The 21,109-nt window shown below is 38.0% G+C and overlaps 1 protein-coding gene across 1 annotated transcript in view; it reads left to right on the top strand.

Annotated features, from left to right (window-relative positions):
- Positions 1-3,816: 3,816 nt before the first annotated feature.
- ly75 (lymphocyte antigen 75) overlaps positions 3,817-21,109 on the top strand; it is a gene marked incomplete at its 5' end in the record, with an annotated part of 28,736 nt that continues 11,443 nt past the window's right edge. Inside the window, 18 exons of the mRNA XM_079242875.1 lie at positions 3,817-3,907; positions 6,079-6,456; positions 7,833-8,003; positions 8,209-8,370; positions 11,103-11,222; positions 11,852-11,992; positions 12,164-12,361; positions 13,831-13,991; positions 14,069-14,173; positions 15,074-15,162; positions 15,314-15,480; positions 16,278-16,477; positions 16,719-16,861; positions 17,141-17,219; positions 17,777-17,848; positions 18,233-18,356; positions 18,709-18,744; positions 18,902-19,071. Coding sequence (XP_079099001.1) covers positions 3,817-3,907; positions 6,079-6,456; positions 7,833-8,003; positions 8,209-8,370; positions 11,103-11,222; positions 11,852-11,992; positions 12,164-12,361; positions 13,831-13,991; positions 14,069-14,173; positions 15,074-15,162; positions 15,314-15,480; positions 16,278-16,477; positions 16,719-16,861; positions 17,141-17,219; positions 17,777-17,848; positions 18,233-18,356; positions 18,709-18,744; positions 18,902-19,071 — 2,607 coding nt within the window. The remainder of the gene's footprint in view (positions 3,908-6,078; positions 6,457-7,832; positions 8,004-8,208; positions 8,371-11,102; positions 11,223-11,851; positions 11,993-12,163; positions 12,362-13,830; positions 13,992-14,068; positions 14,174-15,073; positions 15,163-15,313; positions 15,481-16,277; positions 16,478-16,718; positions 16,862-17,140; positions 17,220-17,776; positions 17,849-18,232; positions 18,357-18,708; positions 18,745-18,901; positions 19,072-21,109) is intronic.

Below are 21,109 nucleotides of genomic sequence, written 5' to 3'. Positions count from 1 at the left end.
CAGCAGCAGCAATGAATGAAATGGAAACGCTTTTATTTTTATTTTACTCTCAAGAATAAACAATGTATAGGAAAATTACCACTGAACTGCAGAAACTGTCTGTTTCTTGTTCAAAGTTCAAAAGGTTTTTATTTGTCATTTCTACACGACAAAAATGTAAAAAAAAGAACACTATTTGCTACCCGAGGCGATGTCTCAACAAGGTCAGCCTAAGAAAAAAACCCCACTATAAATAAAATATTGAGTTAAAACAAGCTGTCAAAGTAAAAAACATCAATTAAAACTAAATCAGAGTTGCCAGGAGCTCGAAAAGCCGCTGCATCATTTTCAGAATCTACCAATGTTTATGTAAATATAAAGTAAGAGAAGATAGTAACTCTTATGAGTCGTTAGTGGCAGTTGATGTGGGCATTCAGACAGAAAATTATTTCTCAAACACCACTATAGCAGGAAAAACAGATAGTTGTCCCACTGTGAGAGCTACAAGGTTTTCATTGCACATTGGTGTGACATTTTTTCATGTAAACATACAGATAGGTAGACAATCATTTCTGCTGTTCATGTAAATATCGATGGTAAATTTGTGTTGAAATTTTTCGTGTTGGTCTCGTCATAGTGTAGGCCTACTGGACTGAGCCGCATTTTGAGTTAGAAAACAAATTTTCCAAAATTTTATTGGAAATAATTATTCTGGTAAAGAGAAAAACTAATGCTGTTGCAGGTTAAAGAGTGTATTTTTTTTGGTTTAGACTCTCTTGTGATTGAAAACTTGGTTTGGATGCCATAGAAAAATATAATCACTTCCCTACCAAGTCAATCATTTTGATGTGTTTAACTTACAATATTTTGTGATACTATAAAGTAATCCTACCAATACTTTAAAATAACATTCTGAGAAAAAAAATGCTCTTAAAACATTTTTGTTAAGCAATAAAAGTGTGTACAAGACAAGCAAAATGGGATCAAAACAAAACTTAGTCCTGATAGGTTTAGGCCCTTTAAAACTTGAGAGAAGACCTTTAAGACTTGGAATGTAGTGATATTGATCCGTTAAGTTGACAAAGAGTCATTATTACATTTTCAAATTGCAAGATAAATTTTCCTAAAACACTTTCTCCTATAGAGAAATAATCTCATTGTGACTTAAGTCTGCCAACAGAAATACAGAAGTTTCTTCATTAACAGCTGGGCATTTAGGCTTTTTTGTGTAATTTATAAGGTTTAACCAGTAAGGATGCTGTCATACTCAGACATATCAGAATGAGATGCTGGAGTCAGTGGCAATGTCATATCTCCAAAATCAGGGACGTAACGCTATCCTCCACCATGGTAACGCTACAGACTTTGAGAATGGAGTGCAAGGAATGGCCAATACTGAGTCCTGACCTCAGTCCAGATGAACTCTTGTTGGATCAGCTTAAGCATGAGTGACTAACCCAACCATTTTTTTGAGCTTCAATAACAACTGGGTCAAGAATGCAATGCCAACCCACAGAGAAGGCTGGCAACTATCAAGAGGTACTGTCAAGCTCTTGTAACTGTGTGGATCTTTCATATCAAACTACTGTTAAAGTAAGAATGGCAAGCATGTGTTTTTCCTGATTGTTATAAGAATGCAACAATGAAATTCTCAAAGCAACTCAAAACAAAAGCAAATACCAACAGGAGAATATTGCAGGGGATCTTGGTATAATGTTGGAGATGGTGCCCACACATTATGTTGTGTTGTTCTTTCCACAAAACATGATCCTTTCAAGTTATACCTGTACAGGTGACTAATCAGGCTTTTCAACAATATGTATTATAAATACCAATTAGTATTACTTAGGTGTGTGCACACGCACTCTTAAATAATACTAAGCTTAGAAGTACAATTTAGAATTCTTGTGCTAAGTTTAGAAGTATAATTTTCATCTGATGTTTTATTGATCTGAAAACACTCGGCGCCATTAGATTGGCTTTTAAAGGTATTGTGCATTATCTGACATCAGGATGTGCAGCAGGCATAATTAATAATTCATAACAGCTGCGTTGTATGGCAGTAAAACGGTAACATCGTCTGCGTGTATGAGAAGTGATTTGTGCTAGATGCTGCTTCTTTTTTTTTGTTGCTGTTTGTAGGTGGTAAATATGTGAGTTTTTGCAGGAACACAACAGCGTGGGCGTGAAATGAGGGGTAGTGCTGTGAAACGAGAGGACATAAACAGTAAAGATGCGAACATTAAGCCAGGAGACGGAAAGCTTCCCCTCCAAATTAAAGCGTTGAGCCACATAATAAGCGATTGTATCACTCTACCTGTTCAGAAATTCGTTTTTTTTTTTGGTTTTTTTTTTACTGTGACGTAATATAATTAATATCAATATAACTTTTTAAAATTAATATCTTGTCAAGATTTTGTTTTTCTTGTTTGTTATTACTGATCCCGGCCGATTCCTTTAAGTGATCCACAAGTAAACCGGAAGTAGTGTTGCTAACTTTACAGTTCTGAGCAGTAGTCCCAGTATGCATGAATGGCAACACAACCATTTGCGTGCAACTATAAGATCCATGAAATAGACAGGGAAAGGATATGATCTGAATACACATCGTCGCTTCTCATTGGAGTCCCCACGGTGAAAACGAGCTCCTTCGTTAAAATCTACAAATTCTTTACAGGGAGCCTCTATTAAAAACTACCAATCACAGAACATTTCAGACATGATTGCGTCATTTTACATATGTTTCTCACAACAACGTGGAGGTAATTAATGGGTTTTGTAGAGGATAGCATAGTCGGGCTTGTCAGCAAACCAACATAGAAATTATATTTTTGTGTTGTGCATATATGCAGAAAACCCAGCTAGTGTATGAAGGAATGCTTCTGAGATTCATATTGGTGCTGTTTGGTAACTGCCAATGAACTCTGGTCTGCTTCAACTGGTAATCCGGTCTGTTTGGACCAGTGTGAACACTCGTTCAAACCAAAAAAGTGAACTACAGTCTACTTGGAAGCCAGAGGTTTTGGTTCACCTACGCGTCTGACGTGGGACGCGTCGTAGTGCAACATGTCCCATAACTCACTGCTCATATGACAGATTCTAGCGTAAACCACGTTAGCTTGTGACACCTAAACAAAAAAACAGAAAATGAACTGCATACTTTAATTGATGCTCCATTGTTTACCTGCAGAAAAGCAGCTGTTTTCGGATCTGGCCAATCAACGAGATGATTTTTTTTTCCCAGGCTCTTGTTAGTCAGCGACCATTTCAGGAAATACGCCCCTCTCTAGCGAGCAGTTACCGTAACTAGATTAACGTTAAACTTTAACGTTAAACTTTTTTGCTGTTTGTAGGTGGTAAATATGTGAGTTTTTGCAGGAACACAAAAACGAGAGGACATAAACAGTAAAGATGCGAACATTAAGCCGGAAGACGGAAAGCTTCCCCTCCAAATTAAAGCGTTGATCCACACAATAAGCGATTGTATCACTCTACCTGTTCAGAAAGTCGTTAATAATTTTTTACTGTGACATAATATAATTTATATCAATAATACTTTTTTGAATTAATATCTTGTCAAGATTTTGTTTTTCTTGTTTGTTGTTACTGATCCCGGCCGATTCCTTTAAGTGATCCACAAGTAAACCGGAAGTAGTGTTGCTAGCTTTACAGTTCAGCTGACAACAGAGACTGGTCTGACAGCTGGTAGAAGTGGGCGAGGTTGGTTATCTGATCACTTTCTGCTTGTTGTTCGGTTATCGATCAGTCTGTTAACACTGCTCCACAGCCAGACGGGGCAGATTTCTTTATGAATCCACTAAAAAGACTGGAGTGGACATGATGAAATTATCAGGAGCGGCACTTTGCCTTTGTTTGTTAACGGTGTTGGAGATAAATGTTTACCGGGGAGCAAGCGACCAAGGTTCTGGTAAGCAATCTGCAACACTTTACTTTTAGATTTGTACAGTTTCTCATTTTCCCATTTCTGATCAAGCTTCAGTTGTTTGTTCTTTTGTTATTCCAAATTGTTCGCTGTTAATAACTTTGTCGCGACTTAACTCCGAGGACAGCAATTAAAAACCTGCTTGATTAAAACATGTGACAGCAGTTAGCGTAGTTTACTCTAAAACTGCTCCTGTCCTCCAATAAGAGTTTTATTTTACTCCATGTTATGATGGCAGCTCAAACACAATGCAAACGCATTCCTCCTGATAGCAGCTTTGTCATGTATAACATACTGGCTGTTCACCAAAGCATATTTACAGTGTTACTGCGTCGCAGCACAACGCCGTGAAGCTGCAATATGATACCGTTTTCTATTTTAGACAGCCTTCGTGGGAACGCATTATTTAACTGTTTGCTTGACTTTTTCTTCTTTTTTTCCGCCACAAACATCAATAAATATTTACTTGGGAGCGTTATGTAGCCCAACTTCCGTTTAAATTTCCTTTATGTCTTTGTCACCACGAAGTTCAACTCATCCAGTCTGCAAGCGTAAAGTTTAATTTGTTAATCGGTTTCATTTTGAAGGCTAGCTTGTCACGTAAAGTAAGGGGATTTTTGTCGGGTCACACCCACTATTTACAACACAAATTGGTAGCTATTCTATTATACAGAGTTGGAAAGCTTTATTAGTCACCTTTAATACGAATTATAACTTGTAAGGGTCATGCTTCTGTGGAATGATCATGCAGTGTTTTGATAGTGGGACAAAACAATATTGTTTTGTTGCGATTATTTCCTGTTTCTAGTTGCTAGCTTAATTTAATGGCAGCATTATCAGAGTAAGAGGAGAAAAACCAACATATGCCTACTGACCATTTTAACTGTATGAGGAGGCGCCATGCAGCTTCAACAGCTTGGTATCTGTTCCACATCCATGTGAACATTTTTAAGTCCCATTCCCATTGAAGACCAACCAACCTGGTTGCATTGATCTCACAATTGTTCTAATATGTTGAGGTAAGCACTAATGGTTGACAAATCATCCTCTTCCTTCCCAAACTCTGGAGCTAAACTGACAACCTGAAGGATGGAGTTAGGTCCCAGGTTCTGCAGATATGGGCTTGCCATTAGCTCTAGAAAGTTATCCTGTAAGTCTTTATATAAGTTAAGTGCCAATAAAGTGCTAGTGTACATCTGTGACAAGTGCACACCTGGCAGAACCTGAATGGCAAAGTGTGATTAAACCAATGAAAGAACATCGCAGGGGAATTTGGATCGCTTTTTTTGTTTTAGCACTTCCTACAAGTTTATCAGTTAGCTCATTCCACAGCAGGGTTTGTACAAGTTTGACCTTGTTGTAAAGGTGACAAATTGGGTTTTCCAGTGTTATATAAAACAACAATTAGTATTTTTAAAGAGGAGAAATAAACCAAACATATTTGTGCCAAATCAGTGTTTGAGGTAGAGTACTTGGTCTGGTGTTATGTTAACACTGGTGAGGTTAAATGTAAGAAAATGACATTCAAGCCTCTTTTTTTTTTTTTTTTTTGTACTTTTGCTCAGTTATATCATTCGTTGACTCACAACTCCTCTGTATCAAGCTCACAAACATCTGCACAATTTCCTGAAGAGAATTTTTTTTCTTTTTTGTTGTCATGCTTTTTCTGTGGTTTCAGCTGCTCCGTGCAGAAGTGGTTTAGTTGCATTTCTTTTTTTAAACACCCCAAAGAGGTTTTCTTTGTGTGTGAAAAGACACTTTTTTAACCATCATTTGGATCCATTTATCTTCTCTACCAAGTTTCTTTCTTGTAGTGTTCATGGTTGCTGTTTTTTTTCTTTTATATAGTATCAAGCATTTATGTTGTCTTCTATAAACAGTTTCACCTCAAGCTAGTCTGTGTTCATGCAGTCCCATATAATCACACTCCCACTTCTCTATCACGTCATTAAAAGTAATGGTCTTTTAATGGCCGTGATACTGGCACACATGCACAATTCATAGGTCTAGAACTAAGACAATCAGGTTTTCAAAATGTGCTACCTTTTTTTTTAAATGTCTGGATTATTTTTAGTGTGAAACTTTGAAGTGAAATCAGCAAAAAGCTTTTTCTTTCTTTTTTGTTTTTTTGTTTGTTTTCCATCTTTTTGTTGTAGACAGGGATGCTTTCACTATCCAGCACTCAAGCACATTGAGGTGCCTGGGTGCAGTGAGTTTGGGGAACTTAAGTGTCATCACCGAAGTATGTGACCCGAAGAACAATTCTCAGCTGTGGAAGTGGGGTTCGGATCACCGGCTCTTTCACGTGGCCACATCCCTCTGCTTGGGGCTGGACGTTCCCTCCAAGTCGTTGGTCCTGGTCGATTGTAGCCCCAGCGGTCCGCTGTCTTGGCACTGCCTGGATGGAGGCATTTTTACTATTTATGAGATGGGCCTGGCAGTCAGTGATGGCAAAGCTGTGGTCAAACGGGACACTGATGAGACTTGGGTTAGAGGAGGATCCCAGGACAACATCTGCCAGAAGCCGTATCGCGGTAAGTGTGACCTTCTCTGTCTGTTGTCTGAGAGATAAAACACTGAAAAAATTTGGATTGCCAAGTGCTTGAAAGCATTTACAGTTACAAAAAGATAGTATTAAATTTAGTTCATGCAGAATGCGGCAAATTAAATTTGGTCAGAGGATTCATGTCTCAGACTAAATTTATGGTTACTCGATCTTGTGATACATAACCTCTTTGTACAGTGTCTCTGGCTATTGTTTGAGAAAAACAGGTTGTGGTACATTTCAAACAGCCTGACTGGCTGGTTGGATTCATGCTTGTCAACTACTTCCTCCTTCATACAAAATAACAACATGGGTTGGGGTATCATCTTAGTTAAGGAGTCATGCTGGGGAGTTCCATTGTGTCGTATGACTGCACCATTATAAACGCATCACAGTGATTCGCTTCAATGTTCATACTGACTTTCACTTTCTGTTTTGTTGGTTTTGCTGACTGTATGACAGGGTTGCTACCTATTAAATAGTGTGCTGTAAGTTTCCGTCTCCTTCGACTTAAAAAGCGTACAAAGTCCACGTCAAAAAGTACAAAACTGCTTAAACTGCTTATGTTTGCATCTCTGTTCCACATCCTCATTGGGAGGGGTTAGAAGATGAGGAACCAAAGCGAGAAGTGATGTTAATAATAAACATAATTTCAGTATGAAGGGGATAATAGAGGCTGTAGGAATGTACTGAGGATGTACTATGCTTTTCTGAACATGAAAGGATAAAAACATTTTCTCCAACAGAGAATTATGAACCTGTAAATTAGTAAAACACAAGCTTGGTAACACATCACTTCCTTGATATTTAGATATATAATAACTGAAAAAATTCAAGCAGGGCAAATTGGATCTATTTGCATTTATCTGCATCCGAGCTGTTTTCCCATCTGTAATATTTTGTTTTCATGCAGCCCCCGTCTGTCTTTAAAACTACAAACTTACAAACTTTGGTCCAGCAGTACAAACTTTGTAATACAAACAATTATGCGAAATAAATAGAAAAATAAAATTAAAATCCAGAATATCAAGGGGAGCATTATATCTATGATGCTTCCCTTGGCAAAGTAAATTTGCCCAGCAGAATAGAGCGTCCAGAAAATCCATTTTGCCTGCTGAAATGCTGGACAAGACAAAAAAAAAAACTGCAAACTTACATCTTCCATGACTTGTTACTCGATGCCAAGACATTTTGTTCAATTTAGTTTAATTATTGGTGTCTGTGTGGAAACCTGAGATTAGTAAAGATTTCTGTTAATGTGTGAAGCAAAATTTCCTTTCACAAATAACCGTTTAAAAAATAAGGTCCACGTCCAATGACTTTTGTCTCTTTTTTTTTTTTTTTTTTTTTTTTTTCTCTCTTCAGTTATTCACACCATTGATGGGAACTCTGCTGGAATGCCATGCGAGTTCCCCTTCAAATACAATGGTAGCTGGCATCATGGATGCCTTCCTGATCCAGATTACCCTGGACCGTGGTGTGCAACTTCTTCAGACTATGACCAAGATGGGGAAAGAGGGCTCTGTCTGTTACCTGGCAAGTTGTCCTTCCCTTAAATTTTGTGTTTTACATTACCACAAGAGGCATGTTTTTAGACGCATTTATTCAGATACGCAAAATGCAGGCATTCAGCTGTCCTGTTTAAAATGTTTGTTTCTGGATTTTCTAAATGGTAATATTTGTCACTTTAAGTGCATCTTAGCTGCTGAACTATTGCACCATCGTCCTTCTGACTTTGCAGAGGAAGGCTGCCACACTCTGTTTGAAGGGCCAGAAGGAGAATTCTGCTACGAGTTTGTTTCCACTGCTGCTGTGACCTGGCACGAAGCTTTGGATTCATGTCGGAGTCAGGGAGCTGATCTGCTCAGTCTGTCTGGGCCTGAAGAATTCAACTCTGCAACCTGTGAGAGCAACATCCTCAATCTTCATTTCTAGCTATATTATGACAAAAATACCTGCATCAGTTTTTGTCTCATCTCAGCACCACAAAAAAAACAAAAGTAATTCAAGATTTTGTTGATACAAATTAATATTACACGAGTCATTTTAAAGGTCATTGTTGATAGAAATCCTTCCAAAATTTCCTATTATATAAACATTTTTCAGGAGATTCATTCCTTACTGTGTATCATGTCAGTTTTTCTTCTATAACTTTTGGTCTCATTTTGATTTCATGGTCTGGGTCACAACCTCTTACAGTTTTAATCTTCTCACCTCTTGGCTTATCCTAATTGTTCCTAATGCAAAACTGAAAGAGAAGAAAAACTGGTCTGACTTAGTTCTCTTTATTTTCATTATCAACACCTAATATCTTAGTTCAGGGTCCAGCAGCTTGCTTTCAGAATACCATAAATGTACTGGATGAAACTCACTGACTCGCATTGTCACAAATTTGTTATGACAGGTCGCTTTCATCTACTTCCTCCTTTTGTCCTTCCTCCTTTTACTTACCTCATCACAGTCATGCTGTGGGATTTCCACAAATAAAAATAAGTTGTAAGAAGACATGAACTAGAAACAGTCTTAAAAGTTCAAGGACTAATTTGATATTTAAAGAACACATTAAACAGCTATGAGGATTAAGAGGTGTTTTATCTCTTGATGCCTAACTGAGGTTTTATGGTCCAGGTGAACCCATGTAGAAATCTCTCAAACTCTGCATCTTCACTGGCTTTTTCTTTAAACACTTACATAGTTTTCATACCTGAAGATATCTTGGTTTAGAATTTATGATATTTCATGATGATGCTGTATGTTGCAAGAGTGAGATGTTTTGGTGTCTGAGACACATAAACTACTAGATAGCCATGATAATGTTACAGAATCAGCAGGAGCTCCGTTTATCAGTCCTTGGTAAACTAGCTGTTGTTGGTGACATGTAAAGTTAGCTCTATTCAGATCCATCCATCCATCCATCTTCTGCCGCTTATCCGGGGTCGGGTCACGGGGGCAGCAGCCTAAGCAGGGAAGCCCAGACTTCCCTCTCCCCAGCCACATTTGCGAACTCTGCGGGGGGGATCCCGAGGCGTTCCCAGGCCAGCCGAGAGATATAATCCCTCCAGCGTGTCCTGGGTCTTCCCTGGGGTCTCCTCCCAGAGGGACGGGCCTGGAACACCTCACCAGGGAGGCGTCCAGGAGGCATCCTGACCAGATGCCCGAGCCACCTCAACTGGTTCCTCTCGATGCGGAGGAGCAGCGGCTCTACTCTGAGCCCCTCCCGGATGACCGAGCTCCTCACCCTATCTCTAAGGGAGAGCCCGGCCACCCTGCGGAGGAAACCCATTTCTGCCGTATACGAGATCTCGTTCTTTCGGTCACGACCCACAGCTCATGACCATAGGTGAGGGTAGGAACGTAGATCGACTGGTAAATCGAGAGCTTCGCCTTCTGGCTCAGCTCCTTCTTCTGCACGACAGACCGGCTCAGAGTCCGCATTACTGCAGACGCCGCACCGAACCGTCTGTCGATCTCGCGTTCCATCCTTCCTTCACTTGTGAACAAAACCCCGAGATATTTAAACTCCTCCACTTGAGGCAGGACCTCACTCCCGACCCGGAGAGGGCAATCCACCCTATTCCGGCTGAGGACCATGGTCTCAGATCTGGAGGTGCTGATTCCCATCCTGGCCGCTTCACACTCGGCCGCGAATCGCTCAAGTGAGAGCTGGAGATCATGACCAGATGAAGCCAACAGGACCACGTCATCTGCAAAAAGCAGGGACCCAATCCTGAGGCCACCGAGTCGGATCCCCTCAACACCTCGGCTGCGCCTAGAAATTCTGTCCATATAAGTTATGAACAGAATCGGTGATAAAGGGCAGCCTTGGCGGAGTCCAACCCTCACCGGAAATGAATCCGACTTACTACCGGCAATGCGGACCAACCTCTGACACCTGTCGTACAGGGACCGGACAGCTCGTACAAAGGGGTCCAGTACCCCATACTCCCGGAGTACCCCCCACAGGAGCCCCCGGGGGACACGGTCGAATGTCTTCTCCAGGTCCACAAAACACATGTAGACTGGTTGGGCAAACTCCCATGCCCCCTCCAGGACCCCAAAGAGGGTATAGAGCTGGTCCACTGTTCCGCGACCAGGACGAAAACCACAATGCTCCTCCTCAATCTGGGATTCGACTATCCGGCGGACCCTCCTCTCCAGGACCCCTGAATAGACTTTACCAGGGAGGCTGAGGAGTGTGATTCCCCTGTAATTGGAACACACCCTCCGGTCCCCCTTCTCTATTCAGATCAAAAAGCGAAATCGGTCTGCATGTCTGTTCTTTTTCCTTCTTTCTTACACTATGTGGCAGAAAGAAAACATCTTTTTTCAATAATAAATGTGTTATGTAGAAACTTTGTCATCCTGCTACAACAAGATGAGAAATGGAGGTAGAGGCCCCTTGGAGAATCCTAACTGGCTCGGGGACCCAATGTTGGCTGTAAGCTTCTACATCTGGTTTCTCTTTGTTCAGTGCCAGTAAGCCAGAACATTGAAAAAAGAAAAAAAACTGCGTGAACGGCATAAATGAATGGGTTAATGTAATAATAATGCGTTAACATTCCCAACCATAATTTATATATCATAACTAATCATTAAACATATTAGTACTGTGTGCTGTCATGTTGCTCTTGGCAGTATTGAACGGCCTTCGCAGAATGCCTGACAGGATGTGGATCGGCCTTCATCACTTAGACACTTCTCAGGGCTGGCAGTGGTCAGATGGCTCCCCTCTGTCCTTCTTGCGCTGGGACGAAGGTAAAACTTGTCTTTTTTTTTTTTTTTTTTTTTTTTGGTCTGTGTAAATTTGTCTGAGTGCAGCTCTTCAGTAAAAGTGTAAATCTGATGTTTTATGTGTTTTTGTTTAAAAACATCATCAGCTCAGATAAGAAATTTGATTTTGCCATTTTATTTGACTTGAATACCTGCTGCACACCAAGGCTCGCATCCTGTTGTGTGCTGTTCTTCTATAAAAATTGGTGTCAGTCAGAGTCAGAGCGTGCCTGGTTAGTGGGTAGAGTCACACTGGGATTGTTATTGTTGCTGAATTACCCATTAAAAACACTGAATAGATGTCTTTATCCAGCCTAATAGCTCTTGCAATGTTTTTTTTCCCTTTAGGAAACATGTTTGTGTGAGTCTCATTGATACTGCGGCGATTTAGCTCCTCATTGAAATGGGCTCTTAGCAGCTGAAATCATTTATAATGAGTTAATGTTGGTACTGGCAGCATTGTGTTGGACTGTTACTGAAACAAAACATTTCTTGTTTTACTTGTCTGTAAAGCACAGTTGATAAATATCAGCCTGGGAGGATAGCCAGTGGTTTTTGCTGCTCGATGAACGATTTAATTCACTTCTGCTGTGTTTGGGGATTTTATTTGACAGGAATGCCGTCCACCTCCATCTTGATTGAGTCAGACTGTGGAGTCCTGAACTCCACAAAGAACTATGAATCTGAGTCATGCAACCAAAGGCTGCCATACATCTGCAAGAAGAGGGGGAACACTTCTGACACACCAGCAACAGGTGGGTGGTTGAAGCTCTCCTTTTTCGCACTTATTTTTCTTCTGAGTTGCATGGAAACAAGTGAATGGTGTGGGGTTTTTTTTCAATCATCTCATCTAATCTCTATTTTGTTCATGATCGAACTTTTCACGAGGTTTTATGACATTTGTCTTTCTCGTTTTCCCTCAACAGAGTCTTTTGCATACAAAGAAACAACATGTGAAGAAGGCTGGGTGCCATGGAACGGCATGTGTTACAAACTGGTGAATGACACACCCAAAACCTTTGTAGAGGCCGAAGAGCACTGCAACAACACAGAGAAAGGGGGACACTTAGCCAGTTTCCACTCCACTGACAGTAAAGAGATGATCAGCACTCATTTCCATACAGGTAAAAGTCTGATGTGCAATGTTTTACTGTTACATGACCTAGCAATGATTAATTTAAGTACAATCAAAACTTTATTTTTTTGTCTTTTTAAGATGTAAAGAAAAAGAAAAAGGAAAGGAGCACCATGTACAGTTCAGATCACTTCTGCTGTGAAAGCAGGATAAGACCGTGAAGAATAAAATACTGTTAGCTGTTTCTGCATTTGATAATGGAAGTATAAAATGACATTTACAGAAACTAGTAGTGAGACTGAGATTTACAAAACCAGAAAACATTGTTGCAGTCTGTGTTGTAGTGCTGGATATTTCCAAACATGTGCATATACAGTCCTGGAGCCATTGCAGTACAAAATGATTGGCTTTTTCTTTCAGTTTGCTGCAAGAACGTCCAAAGACATGCGTGTTAGGTTAATTGATTGCTCAATTCTAAGATGTAAGTCACTTTATATAGAAACATCTGCTAAAAGACTGAAGAATATAATCAGATTTTCTGACCTGCCACATTTAATTTTTGATCATCACTAAAATCAATCAACTATTTTCTTGATCTCTGCATATCCTGCAATTCAAGTAAATAACCCAAGTTCTTGAAATACTGGTAAAAGGGAATTTCCATGATGAGAGTGAAATATTTAGTTTACTTGTAGTCAGCCACATGACCTGACTGGCTAATTTGAAATGAATGTATTCAAATATTTCTTTTCACAGCATGAAGTGATTACAGGTGGGGTCAGCTTTATCTTGCCTGCAACGAGACACTTTCCTTTACCTAAAGAGCATTACATTGCACCGATTTCATGCCTCCACTCAAAATGGATGAAAAAAAATGCTTTAACAGCTTAAATACATAATTAATCTATATGTATGTATGTATATCTATCTTTATGTATGCATGTATGTGTACATGTGTGTGTATGCATGTGTATGTATGTGTATATGTATGTATGTATGTATGTATATATGTATATATATAATGTATGTGCGAGTGTATATATATGTAGGTGGGTATGTATGTGCATATACATGTATGCATTGATCTCTTTCTTTTGTTGTTTTTTTAGTTTTTTTATGTTCTCTTTTCTGTTCTCTTTCTGCCCCTTTCCTGTCCTTTCCGGTCGGGTCCAGCAGCATAAACTCTGTAATACAAGCTATTATCCAAAACAAATTGAAAAATAAAATAAGAATCAAGAAATACAAGGGGATCATTACATCTACAAAAGTTCCCCTTGGCAAAATAAATTTGCTCAGCAGAACACAGCATCCAGAACATCAGTCTGCTTGCTTAAATGCTGGACAAGACAAAAAAAAAAAAAAAAAAAAAAAAAAAAAAAACATAATTAATCTCTACTTTTATATGTTTTTACTTCTGTAAATACTGGCTCACTGGTCCATGCTTTTATGATTTTTGTTTCCATATTTTCCTTATTTCCAGGAAGTACTAAAGTTTGTATTTGTTTTTTGTTCCATCAGGTGGCAACTTTTTGGATGTTTGGTTTGGTCTTGTTGGCTCTGGGATTAACCCCACTGTCTTCAGGTGGATGGATGGGAAGCCTGTCACCTTCACATACTGGGGTCCAAACCAACCCGAACAGCCCACTCAGAGTCCTAGCTGTGTCTTTTACTCTGGGGAGGTTCGTTCCAGAACTGAGCTTATGCTTTCCTTTTCATATGAGGCCTGCAGAATCAACCTTGTGCCTGTTTTCCACAGTCTCATGGTTGGAGTGTTGGAAGCTGTGAACAGAAGCTGCCTTTCATGTGTCAGAAGAAAGGAGTGGTCACAGAAACAGGAGCACAGCCCGGATGTCCCTCTGATGTAAGCATTGTCTTTGTGACTGTTTTCCAAATAGCCCAGCAGTATTTTGTATATTATGATTAGCCTTAGTGGGATTCAAGTCCAAACTGTATTCTCTGTTATTCTTGTTTTTTTGTTTGTTTGTTTTGCTTTTTGATACCAACAGTTGTGCTCATTTGTATTCATACGCTTTAATTAAAGAAAAGGCTGAATTTACAACAGTCACTCAAATAACTGGAGACTTAAAAAAGGAACAATAACTAAAGATTTGCAAAAAATATTTTAGTAATATAAGACACTGTTGTTTCATTTAATTGAGTTGAAGAAAGAAAAAAACAAACAAACACACAAATTGGTCCTGGACAAATTAGAGCACTTTTCTATCGAACAGTGGGACAAAATACCTGTCAACAGGTGCAGAAGTCTGACTGAGAGGAACAGAAAACACCTGGCTGTAGCAGAAACTTTAAAGGATTGTTCAACAAAATATTAGTTCATGAGTGATGTAATAAATTATCTTATTTGTTTGCTTTTTTTTAAAAAATCTATTGAACCAGAATTATAAAATAATGTAATGATTTTCATAAAATTTTTATTTATTACTTTAGTCAATTTCAGCTTATTTTACAGGCAGCTGTTTTTTTTTCTTCTTTAATGAAAGGGTATGAATGAATATGAGCACAACTGTATATTTATTTGTGACATCGCTTTATTTTTTAATACTTGTTGCACATAAGATTCATGTAATAAAAATATTTGTAAAGAATGTTTGTTTTAGAAACAATATACTTGTATAAGATACTAAATGATGTCATTCTTATTACTGTCACTTCACAGAATACTCGCTGTGAATTAAAAGTATTTGACCAAATTTGCATGAAATTTGATGTAAATTAATTTTTATTGTTTTAAATTACCCAGGCTTGGAGGCGACATGGTAACTCCTGCTATCTCGTGAACACCAAGCAAGTGTCCTTCAAAGACCACTGTAACATCACTATAAGAAACAGGTTAGGGTTTGTTCTTTTAGTCAGAAGTACCCATCTGGCAGACAACCTGTATTTTACTGTGAAGTGTATCCATATGTTTCTTCACAGAATTAAATTCTCTTTTTGTGTTATAACAGGAACTAGCTACTTAAAATTCACTGATCTTTTCCAGATTTGAGCAGGCCTTTATCAACAGTCTTCTTGGAAAGTACATCGGCAATGAAACTCAGTATTTCTGGATCGGGTTGCAGGACATTAAGAACACACGGGAGTACCAGTGGATGAGCCAAAACTCCCCGAGTGTGGTTACATACACCAACTGGGGCTGGTTTGAACCCGGTTAGTTACAATACACTCTTGGTGCCGGACCAGCGTGTGCAGCACGTCAGAGAAAAACACTCCTTGCCAATAATAGATGTGTGCAATTCAGATCTTTTTAGACTGTGGCAGTTTTCTTTTGGAGTGAACTTTTAGATGCAATAGCTCACAAATGCATAAACTATTTAGTGTGCACTGATCCATATCTGTCTAATTCTGGCTTTAATAACAGGATGGAGAAGTGATTTCAGTCTGTTCAGTACGGCATGCATTTTAAGTTACTTTTATGCTCGACTAGTTGATCAAAGTAATGTTTAAATAAAATCTGATGTTACAATACATATGAAGGAATTATTTCCTGTGTTGCACTTACTGAGCGGGACACGATTTATTAATTTAACATTGATTTTAAATAGCAGTTTAGCATTACATAAACTATATTATTTGTACTGATAGTTAAATTGGTGTGCACAAAAATAGCAGTATCTCACGTGGCTAGTGCCATTCTATTTATACTGAAATGTTTTGAGATGTGATATTAAAAGGTAAGATTTCCCATATTAAGAATTTTAAACATTTAAAGAACCAGAGTAAATGCTAACATGGGACAAAAATATATCCATGATGCCCTGACAGCTGTGTTTTTATGCCAGAGCAGCAGGCTGGTATTCACATATAAGATGAGTTTTGTTTTTTATTTAAAAGTGTTAAAAAATGATGTTTTTTATTCAAAAGTCAAACTTTTTAGTTAGCTTTGTTAAATAATGAAGATTACTTTGATAAACTTCCTAAGTGTGTTTCATTTGTGTGTTATTTAGATGGAACTGGAGGTTGTGCTGTAATTTCAACAGAAAAGCCTCTGGGCAAATGGATGGTGAAGAACTGTACCCTTTTCAAAGCTGGCACTATTTGTAGAACAGACCTCAGTCCGCCTCCATCTCCAGAACCAGAGCCGAACCCTAATGCAACATGCCCTGATGGATGGGACTCCAGAAAGGATATCAAATACTGTTACAAGGTGTGTCTATTTGTCTGTGCATCTGAATACCTAAAGCCGTCCATCCATTCATTTTCTTAATCATAGTACGATTCAGGGTCACAGGGGAAGCTGGAGTCTGTCCTGTCTAAGCAATTATTGAGCAAGAAGCAAAGTACTGATACAAATAAAGTGGAATGACAATTGAAAAATGTTCTCAACAAATAGTATTTGCTGCTTCACTTTCATTGGCTGTTTGTAAATAATTGGTTCACCTTGTCAGGTGTTTCATGAGGAGCGGCTCAGCAGGAAGCGCTCCTGGGTAGAAGCCCGAAAGTTTTGTCAGGCTTTGGGAGCCAACCTGCCCAGCTTTACAAATTTTGAAGAGATGATGGCCCTGCACAGCATCATGAGAGAAACTATCAGGTATGCTGCCACTACCAGTTTAATACGTGATTCCTGGTCATGTACTTTTTTCTTTTCATACACATATCTCAGAGCTTAAACTTGTTTCTTTATAAAAGAAAAACTCAAATTTCACACTTGATGATGAAGTTAATTTTGAACTGCTCTATCTTGGATTAAAACACTGCCCATTTTTCAAAAAATGTACGCTCCATTAGAAGATTTATGTTCTAATCTTCGTCTTTTAACCAAAGCAGATTAAGCTTGATGATAGATGTTTGCTTGCTGTTTATGCTGCAGTGATAATCGGTTCTTCTGGGTTGGTCTGAACAAGAGAAATCCTGCCGATGGCTCCTGGCAGTGGAGCGATGGGCGGCCTGTGAGTACAAATCAAATCCCAAACTCTTGTATAGTAAACAACTTGTGGCAAGACTGTGATGAAATTACCAGTCTGGGTGGAATAATATTAACTAGTCTTGCATAATTTCTTATATTTATTATTTATATTAAAAAAAAACTCCTCCCTCACCCAGCCCTCCCATCTCCCCAGGGTAGGGCAGGTGGTTGTTCATCGCTCAAGCTCGGGTTCTCTACCAGAATCCTGGGAGCTTGACGGTCCTACGCCTATATATACTGTATATAACCACACCATATAACCACAGCCACTTGGGGGCCAGAATCCTTCCACAGGTGTTCAATGTGACTAAGATCAGTAGATTTAAAGGGCAGAAGTTATGATTCACAATATTTTCAGAAAAGAACAAAAGACATCATTCTGAACAACTATTGATTTGCAGTTGTGTTTCTTTCTCACTCTGACACCGGAGTATCTTTTGATGCCAGTTTTTCCACTTTAAACACACTTGTTGGGCTTTTTTATATTCACTGAAGTGTTTTTTTTTCTGATTGTGTTTTTATTGAATGGCTTTGTAACAGGTATCTATGGATGTTTTAATCTATGATTTCCATGACGATGACGCATACAACCGAGACTGCACTGCATTCAAGGTAGAACAGATATTTACAATACACTTTTATAAAGAAGTAAACATTTCTTTACTTTTAAGGAGGTTTATTCTCCTGTCTTTCTCTAAGCATATCTATTTTTTAGAGTCGCTAGCTACAGACAAAATCTTGTTCTGCCAAATCCTGTAATTGCATGCCCAACACACAAAAAAAAATAGAAATAACCTGGAAGAGCAACAGTTTCACATTACTTTTTCTTGTCCCAAGGACACTTTAGCTGTTAGTCTGCCTCTTGTTTTTCACCAAGCTGATTCTCTCTTGCTATTTCACTACTTGTTTCTTTATGTTGCTTTTCTGGCTCTAACCTCAATGATTGTATAATTCTTCTGAGAAATATTTCCTTTACTCAATCTGTGTCTCCACTAGACAATGAAGAGCACCTTGAAACACCTGTTTGTGTTACTGCTTCATGACGCTCTGCCCACACCTTTCTACGCCAGGCCATTTCACTGTGATGCTCAGCTAGAGTGGGTTTGCCAAATACCCCGCGGTAAGAGTATTCATAAAATCACTACTGTGGACAACATGTGTGCACAACACAGAAGCTGCCATGAATGCCTTTTATAAAGATTGCTTGGTTTAAGATGTTATAAATCAGCTTTAATTTTGTGGCTAAAAGGTTTTTGGAATTTCTTTCTGTAAGACTAATGATGTTTAGAAACAGAAATATTTATGCCATTTAAGAGGAATTTTCTTGATAAATTAACTGGGACACAGGATGAGGGGCTCTTTTTTTTTATTCTTGTATAATTATTATTTTTTATTATTTGTGTATGTGTGTGTGTGTGTGTGTGTGTGGTTTTTATTTTATTTGACCCCTTTTTTGGTTGATGCTTCAACAGGAAAGATGCCAAAAACTCCTGAGTGGTACAATCCTGGTAATGATTTAATCATTTCTAAGTATCTGAATATACTATCTACATCTGTCATTATTTAGATTTCCTTTGATTCACTTTTGTATTGTGATGTAATAACTTGTATCCATGCACCCAACCTGTGTATCTCAATTTCAGAGCTGTTGTTTGTGCTTTTCAGATGGGCATCATAGCACATCTATCTTCCTGGATAAAGCTGAGTTTTGGTTTGTCAAGGAGCCAAAGTTAAGTTTCGAGGAGGCAGGGCTCTATTGTAAATCAGAGGGTGGCAAGTTGGCTGAGCCAATGAGCTTTAACGCCGCTGTAAAGATCCAACTGAAAATGAAGGAGGTGAGCAACAGAAAAAAGCTGCTTTTTATTTACCTTTTTTTTTTTTTTTTTTTTTTTTTTTTTTAAATCAAAGACAGACTGAGCAGGATATTTTTAGAAAAAAAACTATAATAATAAATATTAATAATTATATAATTTACTGTAGATCCACATAATGCTAAATTATTTATTATGACTCACATGAAGTCTGACATTAAATCTGTGCAGCATGTTTCAGTTTCAATGGCATTTTAAAAAATATTTGGTCTTCTGTGAAAAGTATTGTACTTTGATTCTTATCAAAAAATATGTATCTAATCAGGCTATTTCGTTGGCTCTTTATGACCTACTGAGATTTATAGCAGGCTTTGTATTGCAGCACAATTTAACTTTGGAGAAAATTTGCACATAACATGGTAGTAAGGGCAGATTTTCTTATGCAATATTGCATACAGTCCCTTTAAAATTGTAGTGAAAACTCTCGTTCACACTCTTTACAATTATGACATTTTATTGTCTGTAGAATTCAGAAATACATTTTTTCAATCCTATTTAACCCACCATTGCAATGAAACTTGTGAAGAAGTACACAGCTTAGCTAATTAAAAATAAAATGAAAACATGTCAACATATTGCCTCCTTTTACCATCGATTCATAAAGCTCCCAGCTAGTGACCTCTGTGCTCAGAGGAAGGGATACTTGCTTAACAACACCGTTTCTTTAGTTTAGTTTTTTTTTTTTTTTTTTTTTTTTTTTTTTTGCTTTTCTTTAAAAAAAAAAAAAATCAATCAGAAATTCAAATTTGTTTCACACTAGTGTTCCCAAGCAAGTATTTTGATTATTTTAAAGCTTGTGGGTATGCAGACACCAACAAATAACAACAACATACAGTATTTGCCTACATACAGTAGGCAAATACTGTATGCAACATAGTAACACCTTTATGTATGAACGCAACACCTTTTCACTGGGATGTGTGGAGATATGGAGGGTTTTTTTGTACTTTGGAACATGTGAAACAATCAGAAAATAACATCTTAACTCTGCTTTTAACTCTTTTATGTTGTTACAAACCACAGCTTGTCATTTCATTACTGCCCTCTTTTCACTTCACTCTTGCATATGTTTGAAACCAAAATTCTTCCTTTAGTTTTAGATAAAGATTCTTTTAAGAATAAAAAGTAAGGTTAGGAAATGTTTAGGTCACACTTATACATTGATTTAATGCCATTTTACAGAAAGTGTGAGTCAGTTTGAATGGGGTAGATGATGTGTGGCCATTCACACTTCTTATCACAACCAAATAAATTTGGATTTAGTTGTCATTTCCAACTTAAACTGAAACCAGGATATGTATATCCAACTTAGACTGCGTGTTAAAATGGTATTTTAGGCTAACTGGAGCTCAAAAAGAATGCTAATACTTGAACATACTAGTTCACCACTGTTTGTACACATATTTTAGCCTTAGCCTCTGTTACTCATGCACATTAGAGTGACTACATGACATCTGTACTAACTAAAAAATTCACAGTTATTGATCCAATAAATTAATTTAAGACAAAGGAAACAGTGCATGCCATTTTCAAATGAATATGAGATTTAGTCAATAGGTAACTGTCTGTGGATGCCTAGCCTAAATTAATTCAGATGTAGTGTTTTTTTCTTTTAAACTTAGGTTCAGAAGCTAAAACTGAAACTTAAGTTTATTGATTACATTAATGTCTTACTATTAATTAAACCACATAAAGGGGTTTAAAGTCATAAGTTTATAGTGAAACATTTAATGTACTATGAGCCTGACATACACACGTTTTATGTGTGTATAAGCTTCTGCCAGGTTATCAGATTCAACTGTAAAGCTAATGCTAGTTCGGAGTGGGGTTTCAACAGTCTCTAAATTAAAACTATTCATTACAGCAACTAATGCTCTTAGAAGTAAATTTTTTTTTTAAATGTCAGCGAAGAATGATTTGAAAAAGAGGCTACTTGGATTTTCTTGACAAATTATAATTTTTTTTTTATGTTTATTTCTGTTGTGCTTGTTTCTGTCCTTAT

The sequence above is a fragment of the Telmatherina bonti genome, assembly GCF_933228915.1.
Source record: "Telmatherina bonti genome assembly, chromosome: 1".
Taxonomy (NCBI): Eukaryota; Metazoa; Chordata; class Actinopteri; order Atheriniformes; family Telmatherinidae; genus Telmatherina; species Telmatherina bonti.
This window is presented reverse-complemented; position numbering and strand designations above follow the sequence as displayed.